The sequence below is a fragment of the Macrobrachium nipponense genome, chromosome 14 (assembly GCF_015104395.2).
Source record: "Macrobrachium nipponense isolate FS-2020 chromosome 14, ASM1510439v2, whole genome shotgun sequence".
Taxonomy (NCBI): Eukaryota; Metazoa; Arthropoda; class Malacostraca; order Decapoda; family Palaemonidae; genus Macrobrachium; species Macrobrachium nipponense.
Window position 1 is genome coordinate 63,060,059 of NC_087207.1, and position 14,651 is coordinate 63,074,709.

Sequence of the window (14,651 nt, forward strand, 5' to 3'; positions counted from 1 at the left end):
ACTGATAATGTTGGACAGATGAGGTCCTTAGTTTTTGCACTAGGTACTTAGCAATGATAGGTGAATAATTTTCATGGTAGACTAGATTGAAAAAAATCGCATGTAAAGGTCTCACCTCAGAAAGAAGGATGCGTGGACAACTTTCCCTCCTACTGTCTGGGATAGAACAGCAGATGGTAATGGAATCAGTTTCTTTGACTGTTGCTGAAGCAAAAGGAACCTGTGATTGTTTGGCCAATTTAGGGCTACTAGGTAAGCACTTCCATTGAAAGTTATCAGTCTGTAGGCCTACCACTTTCAGGTTTTGTAAGCACTCTTGTTTGGTGGCCTCCCCAAAGATTAGCCAATTACAGGCAGTCCTCGATTATTGACAGGGGTTCTGTTCCCAACGGTGTGACGATAACTGAAAATTGACATAAGTGACAATGACCGAAAATCGCTGATAACCAAAAATCGGTGATAACAGCACCGATCCCCAGTTATTGGTGCCACCATTAAGTGGGATCAGCGCTGATAACTGGGGATCAGACCAATAAGTGGGGATTGGCATATATTGGCAGTGAAAATCCACTTATTGTCATTGCTAGACAAGCCCCATAAAACCAGATCGCTGATAACCGGGGACTGACTGTATCTAGGTAGGGAATCAGTTGAATTCCTTCTTTTCTTAGTTCCTTGACAATGATTACTGCTAATTTTGTAAAAATTCTTGGGGGCAATGTTTAACCCAAAAGGCAGGACTGTGTACAGCAATAGGGATGTACCAGTACTATGTGTCTTTCAAATCTATAGAGATGGTCTGAGACCCTTACAGAATGAGTGAGCGTACTTGGGCAACAGCAGTCACCCGGAAACTATGACAAACAATGTGTTGGCTCAAACTTGACAGGGTGAGGATCACCCTTTATTCAGCTTACTTCTTGGGGAATCTGAAGACACATTTTTGGCGCCGAATAAATGTGTATTTCTCTATGGCTCCCTTTAAGAAGACCTTCTTCACATATTCTTCCAAGGATGGGTCTGGTTCTTAGAAAAAAACCATTCAAAGGGGAGAGGCAGAGACCATTTCCACCCTAGCCTGTTGAAGATAATATTGTGTCCCCAAGGGGAGAACTTTCACTGCATGTGATGCTGAAGATGACCATCGCTAACCATATAAGCTCTATTGGGCTCCACCTCTTCCTTTGCTTTTAATAGGCAGCCAGGAATTGATTTTCATTTTCCCCAAAAGGGTCTTTGTTCACTTCAAAAGGGGTGCTGTTGCTGCTGTTGTCCCCTCTTCTTGGAGGGATCCTTCAGTAGTGACTGGAGGCTTGTATGGCTCAGAGTCATACAGAAGGGAGTTTTCCTACACAAATACAAACTTTTGGTCTTTACATAGGATTTAGCTTGTGGATGCGAGCTGGAACGGCCACTTAACTTTCAGTCAAGATTGTGGCACTCCACTTTGCTTTTGGCTGCTGCCATGTGAAGATATCTCTGCCTTTTTCTGTTTTGCTGATATATTTTGTGTGTTTGCTGTTTGTGATACAATTATATACAATCCCCTCAATCATTTAGCACTTTTGAAGAGGAAACCACTTGGTTAGGCACTATCCAGGGAAGGACAGATTGTGCATTTGGTTTCATAATATGTTACACCATGACATGTGTAATAAACAAGATAACCCAATTTCTTTTTTCAGGTGTTGTGGAGGTTGAAGGTCTTAGAGAGTTATGTGCCTCTTTAGGCCTCTCAGAATAGCTGAGGGTCTTTTGAACTTAATGATCACTCTTAGGCTCGAGGGGCTTGCCTGCACTGCATCTGTTCCAACCGTGCATGGGATGATTTACCGGCCATGGTGTCTGCTAACTGTAGGATGGTTCCAACTCCCTTTATAACCCCTCACACAGTATCAGGACTGAGTTCCCAGGTACTGGCGTGTACATCATTTCTGCGTGATGTTCTCTACACACTGTTGCTGAAGGCACAGTCGGTAAAATAAAGAAGTTGTCATTGTTGTCTTAATTTTTTCATCTTCATCATTGAGTACTATCACCTCCCCCTCCTTTTTACTAACCAGCAAAGCAAGAGGAAGATGAAGGCTGCCTCATGCCAGAACTGCCAACCCTACCTGAAACTTTTGCTGGGATTATAAAAAAATAAAAATGCTGAAGATTTAACAAAAATAAATGCAGGAGATTCATAAATCCAAGGCAGAATGTCATATTTTCATCCAATAATTCTCAATATATTATGGATGCATAATTTCATAAATAAATATACCAAAATTTAAAAAAAATACATATTTATATCCATATGACAAAATGGCTGTGTTTATAGCCTGTTGCACATATTGCATTGTATTTTATGGGCACAATATGACAGAGTGTGCTTGGTTATATGCATATGTTGCTGACTTAGCTTTCACAAGTAATTCACTGTTTGGTTTATACTCATAGCACGCCTTATCGGAGAATTCATTCGTTTTACAGGCAATAAGTGATAATCATATTATCAACGAAAATAATAATATTTTAATAAAAATGTTGAGCACAATCAGATTGTGTTGAGCATTTCTATTAAAATATTCCAGGAAATAATTATATTTACTGAAAAATAAGCATTAGTAACAATTACAAACTTAAATAAAGTGCGGGAGAATTTATCTAAATGCGGGAGAGTCGAGTGCCCATGCAGAATGTGGGATGTATTTTCAAAATGCTGGAGGGTTGGTAGGTCTGTCATGCTCCTGTTGCCTTGCCCATCGTGTAACTGCTACCCGAGGTCTTTGGACTTCCCGTGTACCAGTAGCCTATCCAGACCACTGGGATCAGCCCCACTACTTGCCTACCTTTATCAAGCCTGGTCTCTTGCTAGCAGTACTGTGGTATGGTACTTCTGCTCCTTTTGCCGAGCACACGGGTGCAACCATTATCTGGGGTTCTTTGGACCTCCATTGTACAGGTACAATCCATGGTTTCTCACTAGTGGTACTGTGGTATACTGCTGCTCCCATTGCTGATTGTAACAGTGCAACCATTACTTGGGGTTCTTCTGATCCCTGGTGTACTGGTACCAGCCCCAGTGGCCCACTTACCCAGGCTGTCAGTGCTGTACCCACGCTGGTAATGGTCCCACATCAGTGTTGGCCCTGCTCTGGTGTCAGTTCTGCACCAGTACCAGCCCTTGTAGCCCGTCTATTGGGGTTAGCATGGGGCCCTGGTCTACGCACCCAATCCCAGCTCCCAGTGCATGCCTGTGAGAAAGGTGACCAGTGAGCATGCAGGTGCTCCCTTAGCCCCTTCCCCCTCTTAAAGAGAATGGAACAGGGGTCCTGGGATGGTGGTCTGGCCACTGTCCTGGTCACTTGGGCAAGGCAACAAGGGGGGTCCCCTGTTCAGTTTTCTTTCCATGTAGAGCAGGGGTTCTCAAAGTGGTTGATATCGACCCCCAGGGGTCAACAGGATCATCAAAGGGGTCTATGAATAGTCAGGGGGTCAAAAGGGGTCGATGAATAACCAATGTGTCAAGAGAATTAAGTTACATATACTCGCACATCTAAAGTTCCAAACATATTTTCTTACTAGGTGTTACTTTTTTTTTATCATACTGAATGTCACTTTTTTATCATACTGAATGTCAAGTACTTAACTAATACTACTCTAATTGATTCTGACTTTGTTTTTTTTTTATATTAAATGCTAGTCTAGGGGGCGATTGTAAATTTGAAATATCATAAGGGGGTCGAGGAGTTAAAAAGTTTGAGAACCCTTGATTTAGAAGGTTCTTCCAAGCCTTTTTCCCATTGTAATGATGCAACTCATTACTTTAAGCCAAGAAGTCTAGCAGTTGCAACATCCCATAAGTTCAACAAGCTAGAGATATGGGATTCCTTCCTCAGCTCTTCCCAGAACAGGAAGGTATTCTCAAGTGGGCAGAACCAAACCAGTCAGTTCAGAGATTTACTCAGACTCCAGCCTTCAATGGGAAAGTCTCCTATGTAAAGACAGTTTGTATTTGTGTAACAAATTTCTAAGATAATTTGTATTTTTCCTAACATTCAAACCTAAAGGTCTTGACACTTATGGCCCACCTCAGCCACCCCTCATTCTGATACCTGGGTTGAAAGACAAAGTGGAGTGCAAACCGATGAGTGGGTGGGGCTTCCCCTCTACCGTTGGTAGTTAATGGGCTTGTCTGAAAGTTAAGCGGCTGTTCAGGCTTATACTTTAGGAAAAATACAAATTACTTTAAAAATTTGCTATGTTACACTGGGGAGCAACATACTGTAGCTGGCCAATGCTTTCTTTTCAGCCTTAATGCAACACTCCAGAAAATTATTGAATGTTCCCCATATGGTCTGCATACATGTTTCAGCTACAGCAGCAAACATTATTCTGAAAGAATCTTGGATCTCCTCTAACAGCTACTTCCAGCATAGCAGCAGAAGTTATAATATTGATGAGGTGGAGCCTAACATGGAATTCAGCCACGGCTGTCTTATCAGATAACATCACCATCCATGAATGAACGGTGATGTTTATATCCCTGTAGGACACAACTTCCTAATAGAGGCTTGCCACAGTCTTCAGGGCCTTAGGCAATACCTCATTGAAAGCTGTGATGCATATTCAATTGATAACTTTTTACAGTACTTACTAGTTTTCATCAGATGTCTCTTATTTACCTCTTACAGACATTAATTAAGGGTAAGAAATGACTTGGTGTACAATGAACTTTGTAACTAAAATTGTTCAGCTTTAAGTATATACTACCATTATTATTAGTAATGAGTAGTTACTTGGAATTCAGTAATGGTGACCTTTGATAATGTAAAATCAGCTTAACTAACAAAAAACAAATTTTGATCTTTAGTTTTAAACAAATGTTCACTTAGTCTTAAGCCAACCAAATTTCAGCTAAAATATTACAGCAATACAATGCTGAAATATGTACTTTACAATAAAAAATGACAAACAGGTTACCTAAGTTCAGCTATAAGATCTTCAAGTGATACCAAATTCTGCGAAGTCATGTTTGCAGACAACAAAATGTCTCTAACATCATCAATCTTATCCTTCATTGAATCAAATTCATGACTATAGGCTCCTGTTGCTCCAGTCTGCTTGATTTGACCCGCAGCTTCAATGAGGGCTTCTGTGCGTTCTGTTGGAACATAAAAAATGTTTAGTATAATGTATACTAAAAAAACAACCAACATAAATGCTAAATTGGATATTCTTTAATTCAAGCATAAGAGGTTGATGTGCACTGCTGTTTCTGTATCTAATCTATAGGTATTTTAGTGCCCTTGTTCCCTTAAACATAAAAATGCCAGGGCAAAATATAATAAAAGGTTTACAATAAAAGAAATCCCATGAAATGATGGTAATCTATTAAAAAATAGAAATACATAACTACTACAGTATACTGTATAATATTTAACAGCCTATTAGAGTAATTGACAAAAAGCATTCATGGAATTTTTTCATAAACAGATTTTGTTGGTTTGTTTCTCATGCATTCATTTAATTTAACCTTTTTCTAAATTTCATAATAGTTTATCAACCATATTTTAATACTGAATAATACTGTGCTCCATGTTTCATCAGGTCATATTTACAATATACAAACAAAAGATAACTTTTATATTTTTTAACTGACTTAAAATCTGTTGGCAAACAGAATGTTTAGTTGTAGACATACAATCAAGATTTGATTCTGTACAGTTTGAACAAATTTTGTGCAAAAAATGTCCTTATATCACTATTGGCAACTCCTCAGATCACCCTATAAGAGTGTGAGTGAGCTGAGAAGCCCTCAGTCTTGCTCAAGGTGGTAAGGGGAAATGTGGTCACAATTCCCATCCAAGGATGCATTGTAAATATTTTACAATAAATATGCTAAGAATTTGTTCTCGGTTTTATTTCTTATCTTTTATGATACTGTTTGAACTGTAATTTCAATTTGATAAAATAAAATTTTAAAAATATTAGAAAGAACACTTATAACCTTGTAAAATTAGTGTAGGCCTGCAAGGGGTGGGAAATATTCACTTAAAACTTCCCGTGGAAGATACAGTTTTTTTTTTCTTATACCATGTAAATATACACGTCTCCCTCTTTCCTCTGATGAGTTCTTTTTTTTTTCTTGTAAATTGGCCATCTTTATATTTAGCCTGGTCATAGGGGTATGCATTAGTGTATATTAGCCCGAATTGTGGGAGATAGTTAACCCTTAAACGCCGACTGGACGTATTTTACGTCGACATTTTTTGACTCTTGGGTGCCGACTGGACGTATTTTACGTCGACATACAAAAGTTTTTTTAAAAATTCGCGGAAAAATACTTTTAGGCCTACCAGCCGAAAACTCTTGAATCACGCACCTTGGGGGATGCTGGGAGTTCACGGATCAAGGTGTTGTTTTGTTTACAATCGTTACGCAGGCGCGCAAGCGCGAATTTCTTTCTTGCCGCACTAAAAAGTATCTGTGACACATCTCGGAAATTATTTCGTCACGTTGACATAATTTTTGTACCATTGTAAATTAGCCGTTACATGAAGTATTATATATGAAAATGTGCGCATTTTTATGTAGAATACAATAATAAAATACTCATGATTGTAGCTTTTATCAGTTTTGAAATATTTTCATATAAATAACAATAAGTGCCAAAATTTCAACCTTCGGTCAACTTTGACTCTACCGAAATGGTCGAAAAACGCAATTGTAAGCTAAAACACTTACAGTCTAGTAATATTCAGCCATTTATCTTCATCTTGAAACAAATTCGAAGTCTCTAGCAAAATATTTAGATTTATGGTGAATTTAAAAAAAAAAACTTTCCTTCCCTCAGCGCGCGGATTCTCCGCCACAAATCTCCGAAATCCGTACGTCCCATTCTCGGAATATTTGCTCCGTTTCATATTAGGTATTTCATAGAGTTTTATATATGAAAATGTGCGCAATTTTATGTAAAATAAAACAAAAAATATTTGAAGGTTGTAGCTTTTCTTATTTCCGAAATAATTGCATATAAAAAAAAATATATAAAAAAATTCGACATTCGGTCAACTTTAACTCATCAGATATGGTAAAAAACTGCATTTGTAAGCTAATATTCTTATAGTATAGTAATATTCAATCATTTGTCTTCATTTTGAAAGAAATTGGAAGTCTCTAGGACAATATTTAGATTTATGGTGAATTATTGAAAAAAATATTTGTTTATGTACGCAGGTTACGAATTCATGCATTATTTTGTGATAATATTTTCTCTGTGTTGCTTTTATCGTTTTACAATGTGTTATATACCAAAATGATTGCAATTTAGTGTAAATTACAACAAAAAAAAAGTAACTAGTTACCTTTAACCGTTTCGCGCACAGCGCGATTTTAATACAATTATATATGAAATTTCGTTTTTGCGCTATCATATATCGCATTATTTATATATGATAATGATTATTTTTTTCATTTCTGATGGTTGCATACTAAACTTCAGGCAATGACAAAAAAAGGAGCCAAAAATGAACTCTTAATCTTAAAAACTAAGCGCGCTGTGATTTTTTGAAAAAAATATTTTTTCCGCTTCCGCGCTCACTCTGAAACACCTCCGGCACACGGGAGACTTTTTTTTTTTACCGCTTCGGCGTTTAAGGGTTAATAATCATGCAGAATACAGATCCTTATTTGAATGGACAGCAACCCTCACCAGGAAATGAGTTAGGAAGATGACTCAGATTTCCTTGTTAGTTTGTAAGCTACAACCTAGTATAGAACAGATATGCTTAAGAGTGTTTTACATACTTATAAGTGTCAAACCTGTTCAATTCAAATTTGTGAATAGTAAAGCGCAGTACGTATGTAATAGTTAAGTCTAAAATTTGCACCACATTCAAAGACAAGTTGTGTGTGTTAAAGACTACCTATACATTTCTCACATTGTAGATAGTATTTAAAATTATACATAAAATATAAAAACTCGAGTAAGGAGCTAAATTCATTGCCATTACAGCAGCTATTATTTGATGGAACAATTATACTCCAAAGGAAAAATAAAGAAAAACCACAATTACATATTTCAATTAGCCTACCTGAAGAATTAACTGTTATTCAAATAAGAACTGCTTTATATAAAATTGCTATGGCTCTTTATGCATCTGAGATATTTTCTGTTATTCAATTTCCTACAATTCATGGAGGAGATTTTCTCTCAATAGATTACACTGCTAAATACGTTTATATTTTGACATTTGCCCAAATGATGATTGAAAGGAACTTTCATGCATGCATGTTTTAAATGTTTATATTTTATTATACGTACAGTTATTCTAAATTTAAATAAAATTGTTAGTTCCTAATGAGTCAGGTTATTGAAAACTGTCTGGGCTAAAGAGTCTGATCATCACTACATGTTTACAATCTCTTATCCATAATTCTAGAAGCCAGAAGCTCTATAATCCAAAATATTTGTCGAGGGAAGTACCTTATATTTCCATGTATAAGATGACCTTTAAATCCTAAAATTCCCTCCTAAAAATTGGGGGTGGTCTTATACTGTGATACTAAAGATCAAACCTTGAATTCTAAGATGCGTATCTGTAGGCTAGCCTTGGCCTCGGTGCTATAGCCTAACCGCCAACATACATACAGATTCACTTTATGAAATAAAATGATAATAAAGGTAATAAAACCATTTTACCATACGTATATATTATTGGCATATCTTCATAACAAATCGCCTATTTCAGGAATAATTCGGAAACAAAGAAAGAAACTTTCATCTATGCAATCCCAGCTGAGAAAATGTAGACATCGAGTTGCTGTTGCGCTGACAGCAACCTTTATCTTTCAGTAACCTTTAAGAAATTTCAATAGTAGCGTAATTACAGTAGTAATAACATTTATGATAACATAATATTCATTTTTCATTAAAGGTTTCTAATACATATCACAAGATTGATCACATGTACCACCATCTTAGGGATTCCAGTCTGGTTCTAATGAGTCGACTTTGGCTGCATCGTCGATATACAAATAATTATCAGTACCGTTCATGGCATTTCGAAAATTATTTTATGACACTATATTTTCGAATCTAGGATAGAAAGTATTGTGCTTTTATGATAAATGCAATGAACATCAAGTGAGGCAGCATGCAAAGCTGTTTATAATTTAAAATTGTAACTGTTTCCAACAATTCAGGCATATGAACGATGATTCTGTACAATTATTATCGTTCATTATTGTAGTATTATTAGCGGTTGTTTGAGAATGGTGACGAAACATAAACAATACAATGGTTTCCCTTTACTGCAACCTTCTGTATAAAAAACAAATAGACTGCTTTGTCAAACCCAACTTTGATCTTTTACGAAAGGAATGTATGTATCTCTGAATTAAGTTCCATTCAACAATGGTAAAACACAATCAGCTGAGACTATAAACAAACTTAGAATGCAAATGGCACATCATCGTTTTGTTCTTATAATGTAATACAATAATACATGTAATATGATTACAGTAAAACATGTTCAATTTAAATTATCATTATTCTCAATACAACTATTATTTGACTTTTGCAAGTGGATATCTATGTGTAACAACCTTAATGAGGCAACTCTCTCTCTCTCTCTCTCTCTCTCTCTCTCTCTCTCTTCTCTCTCTCTCTCTCTCCTCTCTCTCTCTCTCTCTCTCTCTCATCGATTGTAATACTAATGATACTCCTTCATCCTCCACTAAAAAATTCCGGTTTTTGGAATTCTGAATGAAGCGATTATTGTAAACAGGTATTGGCATAAACAACCGAATTGAGAAACAGCTGATTGCTGATGTCATTTACCGTAACTATCGAGTGTTTATTAAGAGCTCTGTTAAAATTGTTAAACCATGCCGATTCTCAATAAGTAAAAATAAAATACATTTTTGTTCATTTCTCATGCAGTGGAGATCTCAAGAAAGAATACAGTGGACCCCTGTATTCTCATTCTCCGGATTCGTGGACTCACACATTTGTGGATTTCTCTCTGGAACGTATCCCTGCATTATTTGCGAAAAATTTGCACATTCGCGGTATTTTTCTATGAGAAATATCCACAAATTCCTGTTTTTTTATCAATTTCATCATAAAATGCACTTTTTGTGATAAAACTATTAAAAAAACCAAGTATGAAAATTTTTAGTGGGTTTTTCTTGAGTTTTAACTAACAAAAAGGCTGTTTTTATAGGGGTTCCAAACATACGCGGGTTCTAATTATTTACGGGGGAAGGGGTGGGTCAGGTATGCATCCCCCACGAATACGGGGGGACCACTGTACGTACTAGTAAATTAAAACTTCAGGTTATAGCTGAGGTTGAATAAAACAAATAACGGCCAGGTGGCAGTGATGTTTGGAACTGGAGAAATCACACCTACTCCATGCTTATACCTTGAAGTAATATGTGCAAGTTTTCAGCCAAACTTCGTTATGATAAAAGGCATCTCCGAATTATATCTCCTAACAAATATTGGCAATGAAGATATCAATAATACTCAAATCAGCTGAAATTTTGAGAATGTAAACAATATAAAATGCAAATGATGTACATGACGATATCTATATTCTGTAATACAGTAATGATATGATAATAGTAATACTGTTATTGGATACAACAAGCAAAACAACCTTTATTTGCGTCAGCATTATTATTAATATAGTTGTACTGTTTAATTTTTGCAAAAAATCACTTTTCCCAAAAAACATTGTGATTTGTAATTTAGAAGTCATCCTATACTACAGATATAAGATAAATTAATGAAAATTTGCCATGATTTTTGGCCTTGTCTTATCTAAAGGTCGTCTTACACACGGAAATATACGGTATGTATCTATTTCCTAAAGTTAAATAGTACAGTTGTACATTAGAACCCAGCCCTTGATACTAATCTGTTCCAGAAGAAGCGTTGATATGCAATTCAGCCAAGATCCAACTAAATTTCTTCCAAAAGAAATAACTGAAAATTGATTAGGTAATCGTTTCTTGACCACCAGTTATTAGGGGTTGTGATAAAATACGTTTTGAAAAAGAAACCCACAAATTCAGTGTGTAAATACTTAGAAGTAAACAAGTTACAAATTGAATTTGTGGGTTTCTTTTTCAATCTTCAGAAGAAAACTGAAAGAAGTTTTTGTTTGGTTCAAAATACGTTTTGTTACACATTTCACTGATTTATCTATGAGGCATCAACTAAGAATCAATTGCATCCCTGCCTTGGTAGATACTCACATATAAGATAAAGGCTTGTTCAACATGAGCAGATGAAAACTTTTTATAACAAATTGTACTTGCATATTATAATTCATTCCCCAATATTAAGGTATCACGCTCCCTCCTCTGATTATGCACAAATGCCAATACTCTTGGGAAACTTATACAGAAAATGTAGAAATGTGCAAGTTTTAAACTTACAAAAGTGATCTCTCATCATTTAGGTAACATGATTTTCTATTTCAGTTACATTTTTTATTAAATGTATATTGCCAAAAACTTCAAACTGAAACATAATGAAATGGTTTACTACATACACAAAACACAAAATTAATTTGGAAAAACATTCAAAAGCCTAGTGGCAAAACTGAAAGATCTGCTAGACTTATAAGTGACGAAACAGTGGGTACATTAAAATTGGAATTCTTTCTTTTACTCAATTCCCATAAAATACAGATCAGCATTTCCTTTCATGTTGCAACATTAGTGATGATAACACAAGTGGTAGGACTTAAAAGATTTGCAAGTACTGTACATAAAGTACCTATTTAAAAAACATCTTACCTTTCAACTCGGTAAGAACTACATCCCAGTTGTCGAAACATTCTCCACATGGCTGACAATACGGTGCTCTACCAGTGAACCCTCTGGCACATTCATCACATTTCATTCCACCAATTCCCTGCAAGCATTTACACTTCCCTGTCTCATGGTCACACTGAAGAGTCTCTGATCCATCACGGTTACAATTGCAAGCTGCAAACAAATATATGTATTAAGTTCTGAATACAATGCAGAAATATATATAACCAGTGCTAAATATTTCTTTTTTATTGCTCTGATCTGACAGTTCCAAGGAAATAAAACTCACTTCTAACTCATATATCTGAAGAGAAATTTCTTGGCAAGAAGGTTAAAGATTTGTAAATAATTATGGAGAAATAATTATCACATCCTAACTAAATGGGTAATTCAAATAAACAAAACAGTAGCATAATCAACTAATACTTCTTTTGCAGCAAAGATCAGTTTAATTATTATATCATTTTCACATATCAAAATCCTTATCTGAAAATAATATCTGAGCATTTTTCTTTCGTCCCTGTTAATTTCTTTCATGATTTTTAATGAATAATATATGTATAAACAACTGTATTACAAAACCAAGCAAGTATCTGTTTCTAAATACTGTTGCAAACAGTAATCAGACTCTTTCCACTATTAATTGCAACTATCTTACTAGTCCTTTCTCTCATTTATGCTGTAGTTTTTCAAATCTATCACATAAATGATGGATGTGTAATGCTATTATATATCATAAATGTATTTCTTTGCTGTTGTGTTCCAAAAATTAAAAAAAACATGCAATTCTTAACTTCAATAAACACAAACCTTGTATACCTTTTTTTCATAACAAATACCCAGAAAGAGTAGGTCCAGCAAATTCTGATCATTGTAAATTGGCAAAGCAGTGATTAGCAGGGCCACATCCATAAAACAAACAAGTCTTATTTTACTTTTGTTAAACCTTTATCAGGAGGTAATGGCACCTTGGCTCTTCAACCATTACTCATCAAAATAAAGCTTTTAATTTACATTGTAATAGGCATCTGTCTTTGATATATAGACCTGCAGTATAACTATTATTCATGCATTTTTCTTGCCATTGTTCATATCTCTTTTTGTTCATGACACAGCATTTATTTGATGAAATTCCACAAAGCAACAATACTCATCATTGAGTACCTGTGGAGCTTTCTGTTAACCATCAAAATCCTCAATTACAAACAAACAGAAAGTTTTACTGACTTTAGAGACAGTGAAAATTATGTAACATTGGATCTGTTCCACAAAAAGTACTCTTTGAGGCTGCTAAAAAATTATCTTTAAGCCTTTACACATGCATCTTGATTCTATTATCATGACAGAGAGCAATTAGTTACCCATGGTGCCTTTTTTGAAATTAACTATTAAGACTTATAGCATCCTTTGTATTGATTATCAGCCAAAACTTGTGCAAAGATACTTTTTATTTGGTTAACCATAATTCTCATGTAATAGTAAATCTTCACTCTGAACTCTGAGAAGAAGAAATCTGTAGTTAACAGTGTTTACTGTGAAAATGAGCATATATTATGTATATTTTTTTACAACATGACAACCTTGTTGCTCAACTCCTCCTCTGTAAGAAGTACAGTTTGTGGTGCTTATGTAGAATAACTTTTCACATTACGATTACTAAGTTTTCCCATGATTACCACTGCTTGTTATTGGTATTATAGCAACCTTTGAACATTTTTACTGTAAAACAACTGTTCTTGCATATGAGCATATACAGTAATACCTTAATCTTATGCGATTCGAGTTGCACGGTTCAAGCTGGGGCCATGCACAAGTATCATTGCATGATGATGCTCGGGAACCTTCGGTTGCAGGGTCTTTGAGTTTTAGAGACTTCTCTCCTACCAATAATGTCCAGAATGCTAGGCTTCCTAAGGAAGCTTCATCAGTGTTGTTGCAAAAGGAGGATGATGCTGCCAAGCCTTCTTCACGTCGTTGGTCACCGTTGCTGGAGCAGGAGGAGGAAGACACTCAAAAGTTTATGTCTTCCTTCGTGGAGGTTGTTGATCTCATTCGTGAGTTCAACAATCTTGAGTGTCGATGCAAGCTCAGTCTTCTATCACCCCTACAATAATAGAGGCCTTGCTGGGTGGCTGACAGGATCCTAGGACTTCTTTTGAACTTCCCCTGTCGGGCCATGTTCAGTCCGTCTTGCAACATGTGAATGCTGTGGTGTCGGACCGAGATGACTCTCTGTGTTCCAAGGGGTTGTCCAAGGGTCTTCCTCCTGCTCTCATGCAGCATAGGAAGTACTACTCAACTAATGTAGTTCATTTGATGTTTGTCTCCTTAACCTGGACATGATCCATCTTAAACCTGGTCAAACCTAGAGCAGGTTAGGTCGGAAGGTTCTTCCTTGTCATCACAAGAGGCCTTAGCTATGGAGACTACTGCAGCTTCCACTTTCCAGAGGGTCTCATGGCTTGTGGTCCACCGTGATAGCCAAAATTGCTTCGGATAGGTCTGTAGGGGTTTAGTGAATTCTTCCTTACTCACTAGACTGTCGCAGTCTGGTGGTAAGGCATTTTCTTACCTCGCCCCCCTTATGCAAACTTACGGGCCAACCACTTCCTAGCCAGGAGAGACGTAGCTCTGTCCAAGGTGGCGAGTTCAGTGGACTCTGAGTCTTTAGTGCTCAAGAATGGGGATCTCCTTGATTTGCAGTTTCTGTTCCTGAGGACTGAATTAAAGAATATGACTGACCGACGATGGGCAGATACTAAGGACTGGTTAGTTCATTAGGCGGTATCCAAGTCAGAGGCATGTTCACGACGCCCGCCTCCTCCTCCTCCACA

The 14,651-nt window shown here is 36.4% G+C and overlaps 1 protein-coding gene across 1 annotated transcript in view; it reads right to left on the reverse strand.

Annotated features, from left to right (window-relative positions):
• The window catches only part of LOC135226561 (laminin subunit beta-1-like), a gene marked incomplete in the record, with an annotated part of 308,726 nt that overhangs the window by 56,431 nt on the left and 237,644 nt on the right, over positions 1–14,651 (reverse strand). Inside the window, 2 exon segments of the mRNA XM_064266238.1 lie at positions 4,969–5,149; positions 11,800–11,991. Of these exon segments, the coding sequence (XP_064122308.1) occupies positions 4,969–5,149; positions 11,800–11,991 (373 nt within the window).